Source organism: Podarcis gaigeae (genome assembly GCF_964106915.1).
Source record: "Podarcis gaigeae genome assembly, chromosome: Z".
Classification (NCBI taxonomy): domain Eukaryota; kingdom Metazoa; phylum Chordata; class Lepidosauria; order Squamata; family Lacertidae; genus Podarcis; species Podarcis gaigeae.
Genome location: NC_139691.1, coordinates 1,791,508 through 1,805,637, shown reverse-complemented (window position 1 = coordinate 1,805,637; position 14,130 = coordinate 1,791,508). Strand labels below are relative to the sequence as shown.

The 14,130-nt window shown below is 45.7% G+C and overlaps 1 protein-coding gene across 1 annotated transcript in view; it reads left to right on the top strand.

Moving 5' to 3' along the window:
• CRB2 (crumbs cell polarity complex component 2) overlaps positions 1-14,130 on the top strand; it is a 66,935-nt gene that overhangs the window by 18,725 nt on the left and 34,080 nt on the right. Inside the window, exons 3-6 of the mRNA XM_083721600.1 lie at positions 4,163-4,358; positions 7,084-7,223; positions 12,854-13,036; positions 13,724-13,837. Coding sequence (XP_083577726.1) covers positions 4,163-4,358; positions 7,084-7,223; positions 12,854-13,036; positions 13,724-13,837 — 633 coding nt within the window. The remainder of the gene's footprint in view (positions 1-4,162; positions 4,359-7,083; positions 7,224-12,853; positions 13,037-13,723; positions 13,838-14,130) is intronic.

The window sequence follows — 14,130 nt, the reverse complement described above, 5'->3', positions numbered from 1 at the left end:
GGAGAGAGAGAGAATGAAATGCCATCCATCTTGATTTCATTCCCTTTAAGTGGATTCCTGGTTTCCACCTTTTCTTTCTCTGCACCCTCCCACCCTGACTCAGGATGAGTAGGTAGCATTTGGAGAACAAAAATGGGTAAGGATGCCTGGAAGGTGCAGAAGCAAAGGTGGCAAATGCTTTAAAAAACAAAGGACACCTGCCCACCCTTCAGCCACTTTGGATCATCAGAATCAAAGCCAGTGTGGTGTAGTGGTTAGAGCAGGGGGGTTCTCAGAGGGTGTGGCAGGAGAGGGTGGCAAGTGCGGGAGGAGGAACCAAAGACCATCAAAGAAGCATTTAAATATTTCCGTATTTGTAGTTTCTCTATCTATCTATCTATCTATCTTTCTATCTACGTATATCATCTAATTTGCAGAATATAGATAGATATCTTTTCAAAAAAGATATCGCAGTATAACCTAAATCACAGGGTTGTTGTGGGGATTAGATGAGGAGAGGGACAACCATGTACCCCACCTTGAACTCCTTTGGAGAAAAAGGTGGGGTATTAATGCAACAGACAGACAGACAGACAGACAGACAGACAGACAGACAGACAAAAAAGGCAGCCCACAAAAAAGAAGCAACAACGCTTTCACCAGCCTGGTGCCCCTCTGCCAGCTTGGCTATATGAGTCTGGGGCTGGTAAAAGTACGGCCCCTCTGGCTGGAGCTGATGTGGGCTGTAGTCCAAAGCACCTGGAGGGGGCACCAAGCTGGGGAAACTGGCCTTCCATCCGAAGATGCTGGGCTGTACCTTTCGTCAAGCCTGCAGGGGAGGGGCAGGAAGCACTGGGCAAGAATGGTTCTCAATGCCCTTTTGTTGTCCAAGTTTGGTGCACCAGGAGGGCACTGAGCTATTTTTAAAGCGGATGTTATCACTATGTTTCAAATTCCTGAATGGCCTTTGCAATGACAAAGGCACGGACTTGTGGTATGGCCCCAGAAAGAAGGTCTGTGGTGGAACTTCAGCTAGAGGAGAGTTGATTGTGCTTGACTCTTAGGAGGAACAAGTGGAACCAATTTACATGGGACAGGGGGTTTCAGGCTGAGTCCGGACGGACATTTGTTAGGGATTATCCAGCACTGGATTTATATTCAACTCTCTTGATTCTGTGGCCAAACTTTGCATCTGCCATAGGAATGGAAAGTGTGTGTGAATGTGAGAGGGGGGTGGGAGTCATTCAAAGCCTGGGACTTGTGGGGAGGAGAGGGCATTGTTTCCTTGATGCTGCTCTTTGACCATTGTGTAGTTAGATTTGCAACATGATGATTAAAAATACTTGCATATCTGACATCTCAAACGAGGCAATTGCTGCTTGGATGGGAGGCAAATAGCATTTTGAAACAAATGTGTCCAAAAATATTCAGACCCACAAGCTTAAATTTGGCTGAAATGTAGCGTGATCTGGCAATGGCAAGAGAAGGTGCCCTTTTCTACGGCCACCTCCTCCCTGGTGACTGAAGCATGCTGTGTGTTGACACCTGGCCATAGCCTTGTCCGACATCCATATGCCACCCAGTCACACTTCGCATGCCCCCACAACAAACATGGGGTTGTGGCCACGGACATTTGGCCAGCATGGGCTGAGCCTTCTTTGGCAAGATGGGATGCAAGGAAGTTTGCTGAATGTTCAACAGCTCTTGATCCACCAGATTAGGGGGCCTGCACATTCCTTGTGGATTAAGCGTAGCCACGACTGCTGTGAAGCAGAACTCTGCCAGAAACTAGGATTAGGTGGACTGGCAGGTGCCAGTGCAGAGATGTATGCTCAGGCCTGATGCTAAACCACAGCAGCTCTTGATGCCAGAGACAGGGCAGCCTACATCAGAACCCCTCTTATATTTTGTGGGCCTTCCCCCAAGCCTGCAAATAGCTGTTCAGCTCCTTAGTGGCTCACTAAGTCTGCAGAATCATCTAAATGGTTGCTGCTTTGCGATGGGTAACCAAAAACCTCAGGAAGTGTTTCTAGAAAGAACAGGGGCCTATTTGCCCACCTGAATCACACACCTGAGTCCCAGTATTGGCTGCGACACTTGTTCAGTCATGGTGGAGATTAGAAACTGTGTTGGTGTATGTTATTGTATCATCATCATCAACAACAACAACATCGTCATCATCTCCTGCCTTTTCCCTGAGATTGGGACTCAAGGCATCTTACAGATAAAATAGAAGCGGCTAAAAATTTAAAAAGAAAAGCAATAATGAAGAAGCAATTAAACACAGACACTCAAGCACGCACATTCACATATAATGCGTTGGGCAGTTTTGTCTTTCATACACTGCTTTAATATTCTTAATGACTGGTTAGACAAAAGCACTGTTTTTAAAGAAATAGTAACAAAAAGCATTGATTTATAAGATTTTTATTCTGCTTTCTCAGTAAAATGTGGCAGATTGCAAAGTGGCAAACATAAATACTAAACAACATTCAGTGAGCAATTCCAAAAGAACTCACTGTTTATAAACCCAATAAACTTAAAAATAGCCAGCATATGAAAAGAGCCGTCTTAGAACCCACATAAAACCACAACATAAGCAAACAGATGTTGCACCAGAGTCTCTGCAGACCAATTAAAACATTTCCATAAAACAGCCAAGACTTAGGGCTCATCCACAATTCCACTTGTCCTGCCGCTTTGCCATGGGAAAACCCAGTGTTTACCTCTGAATCACAACAAATATCAATTGAGTTTTCTCCACATTGATGTTTGCTCTGATTCAGTGCTAAAGAGAAGGTTTTCCGGGGGAAAGCAGAGAGGCAAGGATGGAGCCTACAAAGGACAAGCAGAAAACTGCTCAGACACATGCTTCCTAGACAACATGTGGAACATGTGGAAGTGTGGACAAGTCCTTAGTGTGTTTTCAAGGCCATCTTAAAGTTTGGCTAGAGTGCACCTTGCCTCATTATTGAGTTGGGGGTTCAGAGGGAAAATACGACATAGTCAGGCCTTGAAACAAAACCTCACGTTATTGCAACATCACTAGACTGGGGGGAAAGTTCCACTCAGCAGCTACAACTGGGAGAAAACTACAGGATCCCAATCAGACCCCGAAGCACCCCCTTAACTCCTACACAACTCCCATCTCAGTTGGAGTTTATGGGGCGGGGCACCCTCATTTCTGGATGGACATCCCTCCTGGCAGCAGAGAGGTCTATGCTGGGGTTTCCAGTGCACTCAGACTGAGAGGATCAGTGGAGGCACCACCCACACATAGCATGTAGGTGTGGCTCCCTGGATTTCACCCCTGCAACAACTTGAGCCGGTCAAATCCTCTCTTGGGCTCAGTTTCCCACCTTTGAAGTTGGAGGTAATGGCACAGTGCTGAACTGCCTTGGCCATTGAAGGGGCATTAGAACTTTGCTCTGGAGGAAGGGTCCTAGTTCAGTGGTGTCAGGTGCTGGTGTGGTTGCTCGAGAGTAAACAGGCAAGACTCCGACCTGTCTTTTCCAGGCTTTATTCTTGGTGCAAACTATTTACAGCGAAGAGCGTGGTATGTTCATCTCTGGCTCAATCGCTAGCAGAATCTGGGAGTGGTTGGTCTTTGTACCTCGCCCAGCATAAAAGTCGCGTCGCCCCCAGCCTTTTCCGCCCCTCCCTGCGCCAAAGCCTACTGCGCAGAATGGGCGCTGGCAGAGGCGTACTTCCCGCCTCTCCGGTTTGCTCAGGCTCAATGTTGAGGCTCTCCCTAGCATCCCCTGGTCCCTGCACCTCTTCTCTACTGGAGGTGGGGCTTTCCTCCTCCCCGGAAGAGGAACTGCTTCGCAAGATTTTCGGAGGCTCCCTATAGCACAACTGCCCTTCCATCTCTCACCTCTGAGCTGATGGCAGTTCCCTGACAAGTGGCCTAGCACCTGGCCTCTCCTAGGGGTGGGGTGGGAAAGGACTTCTGCCTGAGACTCTGCAGAGACCCACTGCCAGTCAGAGTAAACAATACTGAGCTACATGAGGCAGTAGTCTCACCCAGCATAAAGGCAGCTTCCTATGTCCCTTCAGACTTGTTGGCCTTCTGTTCTCCTGTAAAGTGAACAAGGAAGTAAAAGTTCCAAAGCACTGAAAAATTTAAAAGTGTAAATATTCCTGTCAATTCACCATTCTTTCTTCTGCTCTTCCAACAAAGGTGTGAACTGTGAAGTGGAGGTTGATGAATGTGAGTCGGGCCCTTGCTGGAACGGCGGCACCTGCATTGACCATGTTGGGTTCTTCACCTGCTCGTGTACACCTGGGTATGAGGGAGCACAGTGTGAGGTGGACGTCAATGAGTGCCAGAGCCACCCGTGTCTCAATGGGGGAAGGTGCCTCGACCTCATCAACAGGTGAGTGGCTCTGGCTTCACCCAGCAGGATTTGATATGGCTCCTGTTATCTCCCAACCTTGCCCCCACCAGCTTATCTACAGTATATACCATGGTTTCCACAGATGCATTTGTGGCTAAACTGCGTTTGCAGAAAAGAAACTGTCTAAACTCAAGAGTACGGTATAATAGTAATTCTTAGTATTGCCACTGCAGCACTAACAATTCAACAATTCATTTAAAATATAGCAGAGGAAAGTTAGCTGAGTGTAAAGCTTACCGTTAGATCAACTGATGACACTCAAAAGTTGCCCCCAGAGCTGAAGGTATTATTCTGGGATGTTGTCAATTGGGAAATAAAAATTGCTCCATGATAGAGCACCTGCTTTCCATGTAAAAGGTCCCAACCCATGAAATTTCCAGGTAGGTTTGGGAAAGACTTTTGTCTGAAGCGCCAAACAGTTGCTTCTTGTCATTGCAGATCATGCTGAGCTAGAAGGTGCCCAGTGGTCTGACTCAATAGAATTATAGAATGGTAGATCTGGAGGGGACCCCAAGGGTCATGTAGTCCAGCCCCCTGCAATATAAGTAAAATGCACTACAAGGCAATATTAAGCACCCCCTTTTTATGCCTAGACTCAAAAGCCCAGAAATGTGTCACTGCTCATCTGCCAGGACCTCCACCATGAAGGTTATGCTGCAGGAGGGTGGGGCATGGAAGGCAGCATCTAACACCCCATGAGGGCAAAAGCCATCTCTGTCTCCCCCAAAGTTCTTATTTTTATTTCCAAGAGACCCAGATTGTCAGCTGGTTTGTGCACAGACTGAATTACCGTATTTTTCGCTCTATAAGATGCACCAGACCACAAGACACACCTAGTTTTTGGAGGAGGAAAACAAGAAAAAAAATATATTCTGAATCTCAGAAGCCAGAACAGCAAGAGGGATCTCTGCGCAGTGAAAGCAGCAATCCCTCTTGCTGCTCTGGATTCTGGGATAGCTGCGCAGCCTGCATTCGCTCCATAAGATGCACACACATTTCCCCTTACTTTTTAGAAGGGAAAAAGTGAGTCTTATAGAGCAAAAAATATGGTACTTGCCTTACCTGCTTTTGATGCAGATGATGCTGGAGTGGGAACCATTTTTATTCTCACATAACACATCAGAAGAACTTTCTCAAACAGTAGACATATATGAGGAACCCCTTAACATAAATGAATTCCCGTCTTCAGGGGGAGAATGACATAGTTTACCACCTCCAGCAAAACAGGAAGGCTTAGGGAGACCCTGAGGTTTGCAAGCGGGTGGCGCTGTGGGTTAAACCACAGAGCCTAGGACTTGCCGATCAGAAGGTCGGGGTTCGAATCCCTATGACAGGGTGAGCTCCCGTTGCTCGGTCCCTGCTCCTGCCAACCTTGCAGTCCAAAAGCACGTCAAAGTGCAAGTAGATAAATAGGTACCGCTCTGGCAGGAAGGTAAACGGTGTTTCTGTGCACTGCTCTGGTTCGCCAGAAGCGGCTTAGTCATGCTGGCCATGTGACCTGGAAGCTGTATGCCGGCTCCCTTGGGCAATAAAGCGAGATGAGCGCCGTAACCCCAGAGTCATCCACGACTGGACCTAATGGTCAGGGGTCCCTTTACCTTTACCTTTAAGGTTTGCAGTAGTACAAAGGTGATGGTGGGGAAATCACTCTGAATGGCCCAATGGGGGCTGAGCTTGTTCGAGGTCTGTGGAATATTGAATAATTCTCTGTGGGGTGGGGGTGGGGGAGAGAGAAGGGGAAGCTGGGCTGGAGGAGGCTGGGAGGGAATGCATGGACTCATCAACAGTAACAGTCTATGCTGTGATATTTTGCTGCAGGTAAGGATGGAGGGAAATTCAATTCAGTTCTCATTTATAGGTGAAACTCCCTAATTCACACTTTCCAATACAATTTGCAAATTGAAGTTCATAGTAATGTGAACAAGAATGCATATGCTTTGGAAAAGTGTGCCTATCAATGCATATATTACTGAAAATAGTATTCAAAAATATGTGTTATTAAGGGGAACTGCTTTGCAAAAATGCATGTTGTGGGCAAAATTCTATTCAAAAATATGTACAGTAGGAGAAATCTGAATCAAATGCTGATGAAATTTCTTGAAGACCTTTTAAAAAATGCAGCAAATAAATAAATCTCAAACTGATGTGGAGATGTGGACAACTGAATTTCAGGCTGGAAAATTAAGAAATGGAGAGAAACAAAAAAGGGGCAGGGGCTCCCCTTCCTAGTTGCAAGGCCCACTTTATTTGGAATGAAGACCACAACTATTTACTCCTGAGTTCTCAAGAACTGAAATGTGGAATTGCATAATGTAGAAGACATAAGAACCTAAAAAGACCCTGCTGGATCAGGCCAGTGGCCCATCTAGTCCAACATTGCTGCGGTGACCCGGAAGTAATGGAGAGTATTACTTCCGGGTCTCGCCACTTGCGCATGCGCAGGCGGTCAAAATGATGTCATGCACATGCGCAGAAGTGGCGAATCGCAAACTGTGCACGTGCAGATGCACGGATGTGGCTTGCATTTGCTTCTGGATGCGAATGGGGCTCCAGAATGGATCCCGTTCTCATCCAGAGGTCCCACTGTACTTCCTTTCATCTGTCCAGAATCTTCCAACATTTCCCGAAAAGGGTCTTTCTCCATGGGTGGTGGCAAAGGCTCCCTAACCATGAATCATGGCTCTGTGCTGTTGTTCTTCCTCAGCTACCAGTGTGACTGCCTCAACACGGGCTTTGAAGGGCAACATTGTGAGCTGGATATCTTGGAATGTGCCTCCCAGCCTTGCCAGAATGGCGGTACCTGCCTGGAAGGGGTTGGATGCTACAGCTGTGTTTGCTGGCCAGGTGGGTGAAGTCTTTGTGTTGTTCTCCTATAGTTCAAAAGCTGTTTCCAAAAGTGAAGTCAACATGTCCCTGTGACTTTCAGCCTAGCAGTAAACTCATCCCCAAATGCTGTGAAAATCTGGCAGTGAACCTCCAGGCTCTACTAACTTTGCAAACGCTTTCCCAGGCTCTGTTGCATTTATTCATCATCCTAATATTGTCCCAGAAGTCAGCTTGAAACCATCACACAAGATACTTGCAAGGCTCTGGGTCCTTTTCTCCTTCTCGTAAAAGATTTTATTAAGACCTTTCATAGTACATTACAATACAAAGCGAACTTATTTAAACAAAAACAAAAACAGAGAAAGAAGAAAAAAAGAAATACAAAGTCCTCTTTAACAGGTAAATCTTAACTTCTCCTACACAGAGAGAGCCGAACCCTCTCAGCTCTCACCTGGGAGATTCTCTTGCTTCTCCCATCCTTCCACCCTGGGAGATCTTCACCTCCCTACCTGTCACACACTGTCATCTATCCATCACCTTCATATGCATATTAACCCCTCCTTAACCCTGAGTAGAGGACAACACAAAACATTACAAAATCAAAGCAGAGCGAACCCAAAATCAAAACAGAAAAAGGAAAAGGAAACAGAACAAAAAGATAAGGGTATTAAAGGAAATAATGAAGGAGTACAAAAGGGGGAAAATATGATTTTTTTTAAAAAAAAGAAATAAGTAAAAAGGACTTCCTGTTATCCCTCTGCCAGTTATATATACAAGAGTTTTCAAAACAGCTGAGTGCTCAATCCAGCTGATCCTCCCTCTGCTAGGCAATGTTTTCCAGTCTCCTAACTGGGCATCTCAGGTTTATTAATTTTTCTTTTGAGGCAAGGAGTCCAAAAGAGGTTCTCTAATTATTATTATTATTATTATTATTATTATTATTATTATTATTATTAGAGTTTGGATTTGATATCCCACCTTTCACTCCCCTTCAGGAGTCTCAAAGCGGCTCACAATCTCCTTTCCCTTCCTCCCCCACAACAAACACTCTGTGAGGTGAGTGGGGCTGAGAGACTTCAGAGAAGTGTCACTGGCCCAAGGTCACCCAGCAGCTGCAGGTGTAGGAGCGGAGACGCGAACCCGGTTCCCCAGATTACGAGACTACCGCTCTGAACCACTACACCACATTGCCTCTCATTTTATGGATAAAAGTCAACAATAGTCTTCTTCAAATCCAACATCACAGCTTTACCTGCAAGATTAAGAAACATTCAGTCTGTTCTTTATTCCCTCAAGGGTTTATTTACTGTTGTTATGTATTAAGACAATGATCCATAATTATTTACTTATTGTAAAGTCATTAATTCACACCCAGATCCCTATCTTCCAAATGCATTTCCTGTTGGCCATGGTTTTTCATCCATTTATATATATCTAAACATGGTTTCCATTTCCTCATTTGCCATTCCTTTCTCAAAAATGTTGCAAGAGGCTTAATAGATTTTTCTTCTAAATTCAATCCAAATTGAATGTAGAATCCTTTCTTTCTCAACTGCCAGCTCAGGATATTTCTTAGTCTCTTCATCCCTGGATACCTTCCCCTCCTCCAGCATTTAGCTGTCTCACTCCTTCAGGCATCTGTATGGAGGTCCTCTCAATTTCATCATCTATTGCCTCTAATTTTACCATTCCATTTTCCTCTTCTGGCAATTCTCCATCAGTATTTCCCCCTGCCCCCACGTACTCTGTAACTTATCTGGCCTCAGCTTTCTCCAGGGCATTTTTGTTAATCATTTTACATCTCTCTGCTCTAATTTCTTCCAATTGTTCATCAAATAATTTCTGTACAACAGTGATAGTCAATGGGGTATTTTTCAGCACTTTCACCACCCTGGGTACTCTCTCAGAAATCCACACACTTATTGTTTATCTGAGATTGTATGCCTCAAATTCCCACAGCAGGCAACCATGTAGTTTCACATTATAAACAGCACATTCGCCAGTGAGATGGAGAATTAGGAATAGAGCACAATGAGATAATAATTTCCCAGAGTTGGAGAATCTCTTAGCTGTTTGAAAAACTTCATTCAGTATGTATCTTAAGAGCATGCTTCTTACTTTATTCATTTTTAGCCCCTTAATGATGTCTCCTCGTAAGCCAACTGCCGGGTCGTATTTCAAATGAACATTTTAACTGACAGTGAGATAGTCTTAGTAGTAATTTATAGGAGTTTCAAAAATAATTGAAGAAAATTGGTTTTGCTGGTCATTGCCCTAAGGACTGACCTCTAGGGCTATTATGTGGTATTTGGGCAAAGTTATGGTTCTTCCAAGGGTGGCACTGTGGGTTAAACCACAGAGCCTAGGACTTGCCGATCAGAAGGTCACGGTTCGAATCCCCACGACAGGGTGAGCTCCCGTTGCTCGGTCCCTGCTCCTGCCAACCTAGCAGTTTGAAAGCACATCAAAGTGCAAGTAGATAAATAGGTACTGCTCCGGTGGGAAGGTAAACGGCGTTTCCATGCACTGCTCTGGTTCGCCAGAAGCGGCTTAGTCATGCTGGCCACATGACCCGGAAGCTGTAAACTGGCTCCCTTGGCCAATAAAGCGAGGCAATAAAGACAATTTACCTTTACCTTTATGGTTCTTCCACTCTTTGGTCACTCATCCTGTCTGTGTTCCCCGTAGGTTTATTGGTTCCATGGTGGGGAGTTATCCTTCCAGTGCATTTGGAAGTTAATCCCTGTTATCTCTGTTCATCAGAGATAATACAATAGACAGTTGCTATCGTTAATCACCTCAATTATCTCAGCAAGGTTGACTGACCTTCCATGCTGCTTTCCCAGAAGTCTGGCTCTGGGTCCTGAACAGTGATTTGGGAGCGGGAGAGTGAGATTTGGTTTTGTTTGCATTAATGCAGACCTATTTAATGCTCAGGTCTCAATACAATATCTGAAATGAAATACAGCTTTGAAATCTGTGCTTCTCCAAAATTCATGATGCAGTTCTTCAATGCCTGCCTCCAAAACAGTATGTATTGGGGGAAAGTGTGGATAAAATATTAGTGAAAATTAACATATGCATTGTAATAGGGAATTAGGGGACATTTAAAACATTTTTTTTAAAATAGTTGTGTTTTTTTAAGTTGAAAACTGATGCAACGATATGATGAAGATGGCTAAAACAAGAAGCCAGGAGAAACCAAAGTAGGCAGGTCCGCCCATTCCTGGTTCTGATTGCCAGCATATCTTCTACGCAGCAGGAGTCCTTCTATAATACAGGCAGGGACGGGTGTCGTGCCAGTTCATGCTGTGTGACTCCATGAATCTGTGTTCAGTGATGTGTGAGCACAACGCTTTGTTTTGTCTCCGAGTAACTTTTACTCAAAGTAGACCCATTAAGACAAATGGGCCTACTCTTTGCAATGGGTCTACTCTGAGTAGGACTAGTATTGGCTACACCCCACCGACCTGCTCAAATCTTTCTCAGGAATCTACAGACAATGTAGTTCTGAGCTGGGATGAGAGAGAGAGAGAGAGAGAGAGAGAGAGAGAGAGAGAGAGAGAATGAATGAATGAATTCTTCACATACACATGAAATTACAGTTCCAGAATTCTTTGAGGGAAGTCATAATGGAAGAATGGGTGATGGTGATAAGCACATAACCAGGGGACAGGAATGAAAGGTTCCCTAGTTTGGGAAGTCTCCACTCACTATAAGCTGGCTGTGGACACCTCCAAATTCAGTCTGTGCCCCACAACCATCCAGAGGCATACCTAGGCTCCCTTGAACCTTTGACAAGGAGCTGTATTGGTGCCTCCAAAGCCAGAAGAGACCATGAACAAGAAACTTTTTTTTTTGCTTTTTTTTAAATAAAAAAATATATTTTTATTAAATATTTCTTGGTTTACAAAAATATGTGCATTGTCTCTTTTTTCAAGTTGTGTTTTCTACAGATCAGTTTCATTAATGTTGTATGCAGTATTAGGTTAGGAGGGAAGGAGGGGGCGGCAATGGTGAGTTGGGTGGGGTCAGGTGGCAAGGCTTCTATTCTTCTACTTAGTGTATGTGTGGGGTCTTGTGTCAGCGTCACTTGGGTTTTTGCTTGTTGTATTTTCTTGGTGGTGAGAGAGGTTGGGGGTTGGCCTAGGGAGTGGTTCGTTGTCTTTGGTTGGCTGTAGTGAGATTTGTTGTGTGTGTGTTTGGATCAGGTTAGCCAGATTGATTTGTATGCTGTCGGCGGATACTTGTCGTTGTCTTGTTGGGCTGTGTATGTGATAAAGAGGAACCATGCTGGGGTGAAGGCGTCTTCTTCTATTTGTCCCCGTGCCAGTTTCAGTTTATTGGTTAGTTTTTCTCATGTTGTTGTTGTTCAGTTGTGTCCGACTCTTCGTGACCCCATGGACCAGAGCACGCCAAGCACTCTTGTCTTCCACTGCCTCCCGCAGTTTGGTCAAACTCATGCTGGTAGCTTCGAGAACACTGACCAACCATCTCGTCCTCTCCCGTCCCCTTCTCCTTGCGCCCTCCATCTTTCCCAACATCAGGGTATTTTCCAGGGAGTCTTCTCTTCTCATGAGCCTCAGCTTCAGGATCTGTCCTTCCAGTGAGCACTCAGGGCTGATTTCCTTCAGAATGGAGAGGTTTGATCTTCTTGCAGTCCATGAGACTCTCAAGAGTCTCCTCCAGAATCATAATTCAAAAGCATCAATTCTTCGGCGATCAGCCTTCTTTATGGTCCAGCTCTCACTTCCATACATCACTACTGGGAAAACCTACCTCCTTCACTCAATGTTTTCCCTTCTGTCTCCTTCCTTCCTTTTCCCTCTACTTCATCTCTCACTTGCTCTCTCCATCTTTCTTTCCTCCAGCCCCACAGGGTGTTCTGCTTACACTTCTGAGATCACTGCCAGCCAACTGGGGGGAGGGCCCCTCAGGGCCACTGTGGTGGCCCAAACCAGTGGCCAGATTCCTCTACTGAGTAAGGAGCCCAGAGGAGCCTATCCACTCACTTGGCTGCACAGAACAGCAGAGGAGTGGCCAAGGAGTACACGGGCAGGCAGGCAGGCTCCTAGCCCAAGCCAGAGTGTACAGGCATTGTTTCTGCACCCCCTGGGGCCTGGACCCTTGGCTGGGGCCAACCTGCCCAACCCCTAGGTATGCCCCTGCCGCCACCATTGAGCAAAGCACCCCTGAGAATAGCTTGCTAGAGAAGGAAGACGTCTTGTTGGCGTCTCTTTAGGTGGACAGAACGACCCCGAGTATGGAGTGTTTGGGTTAGAGCAGGGGTCCGCAACCTAAGGCCCATGGGCCACAAGCAGCCCACGGGGGTTGTTTAACCGGCCCACGAGCTGCCCCCAAAACGAGCCACCTGCTCGGCAAGTCCCTGTGTGCTACACTAAACCAGCACGGCACAGGGATTCGCTTCCGTGGTGCCGGAAATTGTGTCTGCACAGGCGCCGGAAATCACAGGCTCGCCCACGATCCAGCCCACGGAGGGATCTCCGCTGGAGTGAACTGGCCCAGGTGAGGTAAACCTTGCCAACCCGTGGGTTACGGGGTTCCTAGATCTAGCCCATTGCTTTGTGACAAATGAGGCGCATGTCAGCTCATCTGGCCTCCTGCCCCCTTTGCTTTTTTGTAACCAGGATACGTAGGGGAACACTGTGAAGTTGATGTAGACGAATGTGCCGCCGTGCCCTGCCTCAATGGGGGCCGGTGCTTTGAACGGTCCAATCAGAGCTACTATGGAGATCACATAGACTTCCCCCTGCACTTCACCTACCAGGAAGCTGCTGGATTCATTTGCAGGTGCCAGCCAGGCTTTGATGGTAAGTAGTACACTGCCAGGTGGAGCGCATGTTTCATTCTGAATGCTCCAGAGGAGATGCTTGATCAAAGAGCTTTGTAAATTCTATGACCTGGGGCTCTGAGCGTGTGCATCATCTTGGCTTTACTTCTATTTTGTAGTTTATTAAAACTAAGTAATTCACAGTGCTACACCACAGCTGAAAATCAAGGGGGAAAGATGCCTTAATACACCCATGCAAAGCATCCAAAAATAGACAAGGCACAAACATATTAATGAAAAGCTCATCAAAAACAAAACCAAGAGATAATTAATCAGCCCCAAATAATGACAGTGCCAGATTATGATGATTTGCTATCTACGGATGATGTGTTCTTGCTGCTGTGGTTTTTCCATTTTATTGGTTCTATTTTATAGGCTCTTACCATTCAGCGCTTACTGTTGCAATGCTTTGTTATTTTTTCTGATTCTGTGTTATTCTCTTAAAATTTTATAAGTCATTTGGAAACTCTTATGTGGCAAGTGACTAATAAATTGAAATAACAACAACAACAACAACAACAACAACAATGAAAAGGTGGATCTAAAAAATAGTTCACCCGTTGTATATTTGTCATTAGTGAAGCTTAACTGAATTATGTGTAGATTATTGAATCAGTGAGGAAATAGTTGAGACGTCTAACATAATTTCTTTTTGACATGTTTGAAGGAGAGACTTGCTTCTTCAACATTGATGAATGTACATCCCAACCATGTCAGAACGGAGGGAGCTGTGTGGATCAGGTGAACAGCTATCAGTGTCACTGCCTGCCAGGGTACTCAGGTAAGCAGGGCCCGCCCACAAGGTGAGGCGAACGCCATAGGAGCCAACTCCTTGGGGCTGTGGGGGCTTCAGACTCCACAATAAAATATTTGAGGGGGCTGTCCCCCCAGGTTGTTGGGCAATACCATTAAAAAAGTGAGTGTGCACTGCATCATGTGATCAACTACAGTGGTACCTCGGGATGTGAACGGGATCCGTTCCAGAGCCCCATTCGCATCCTGAATAGAACGTAATATGCGGTGGCGCGTCTGCGCATGCACGGGTCACGTTTTGCTGCTTCCATGCATGTGCAT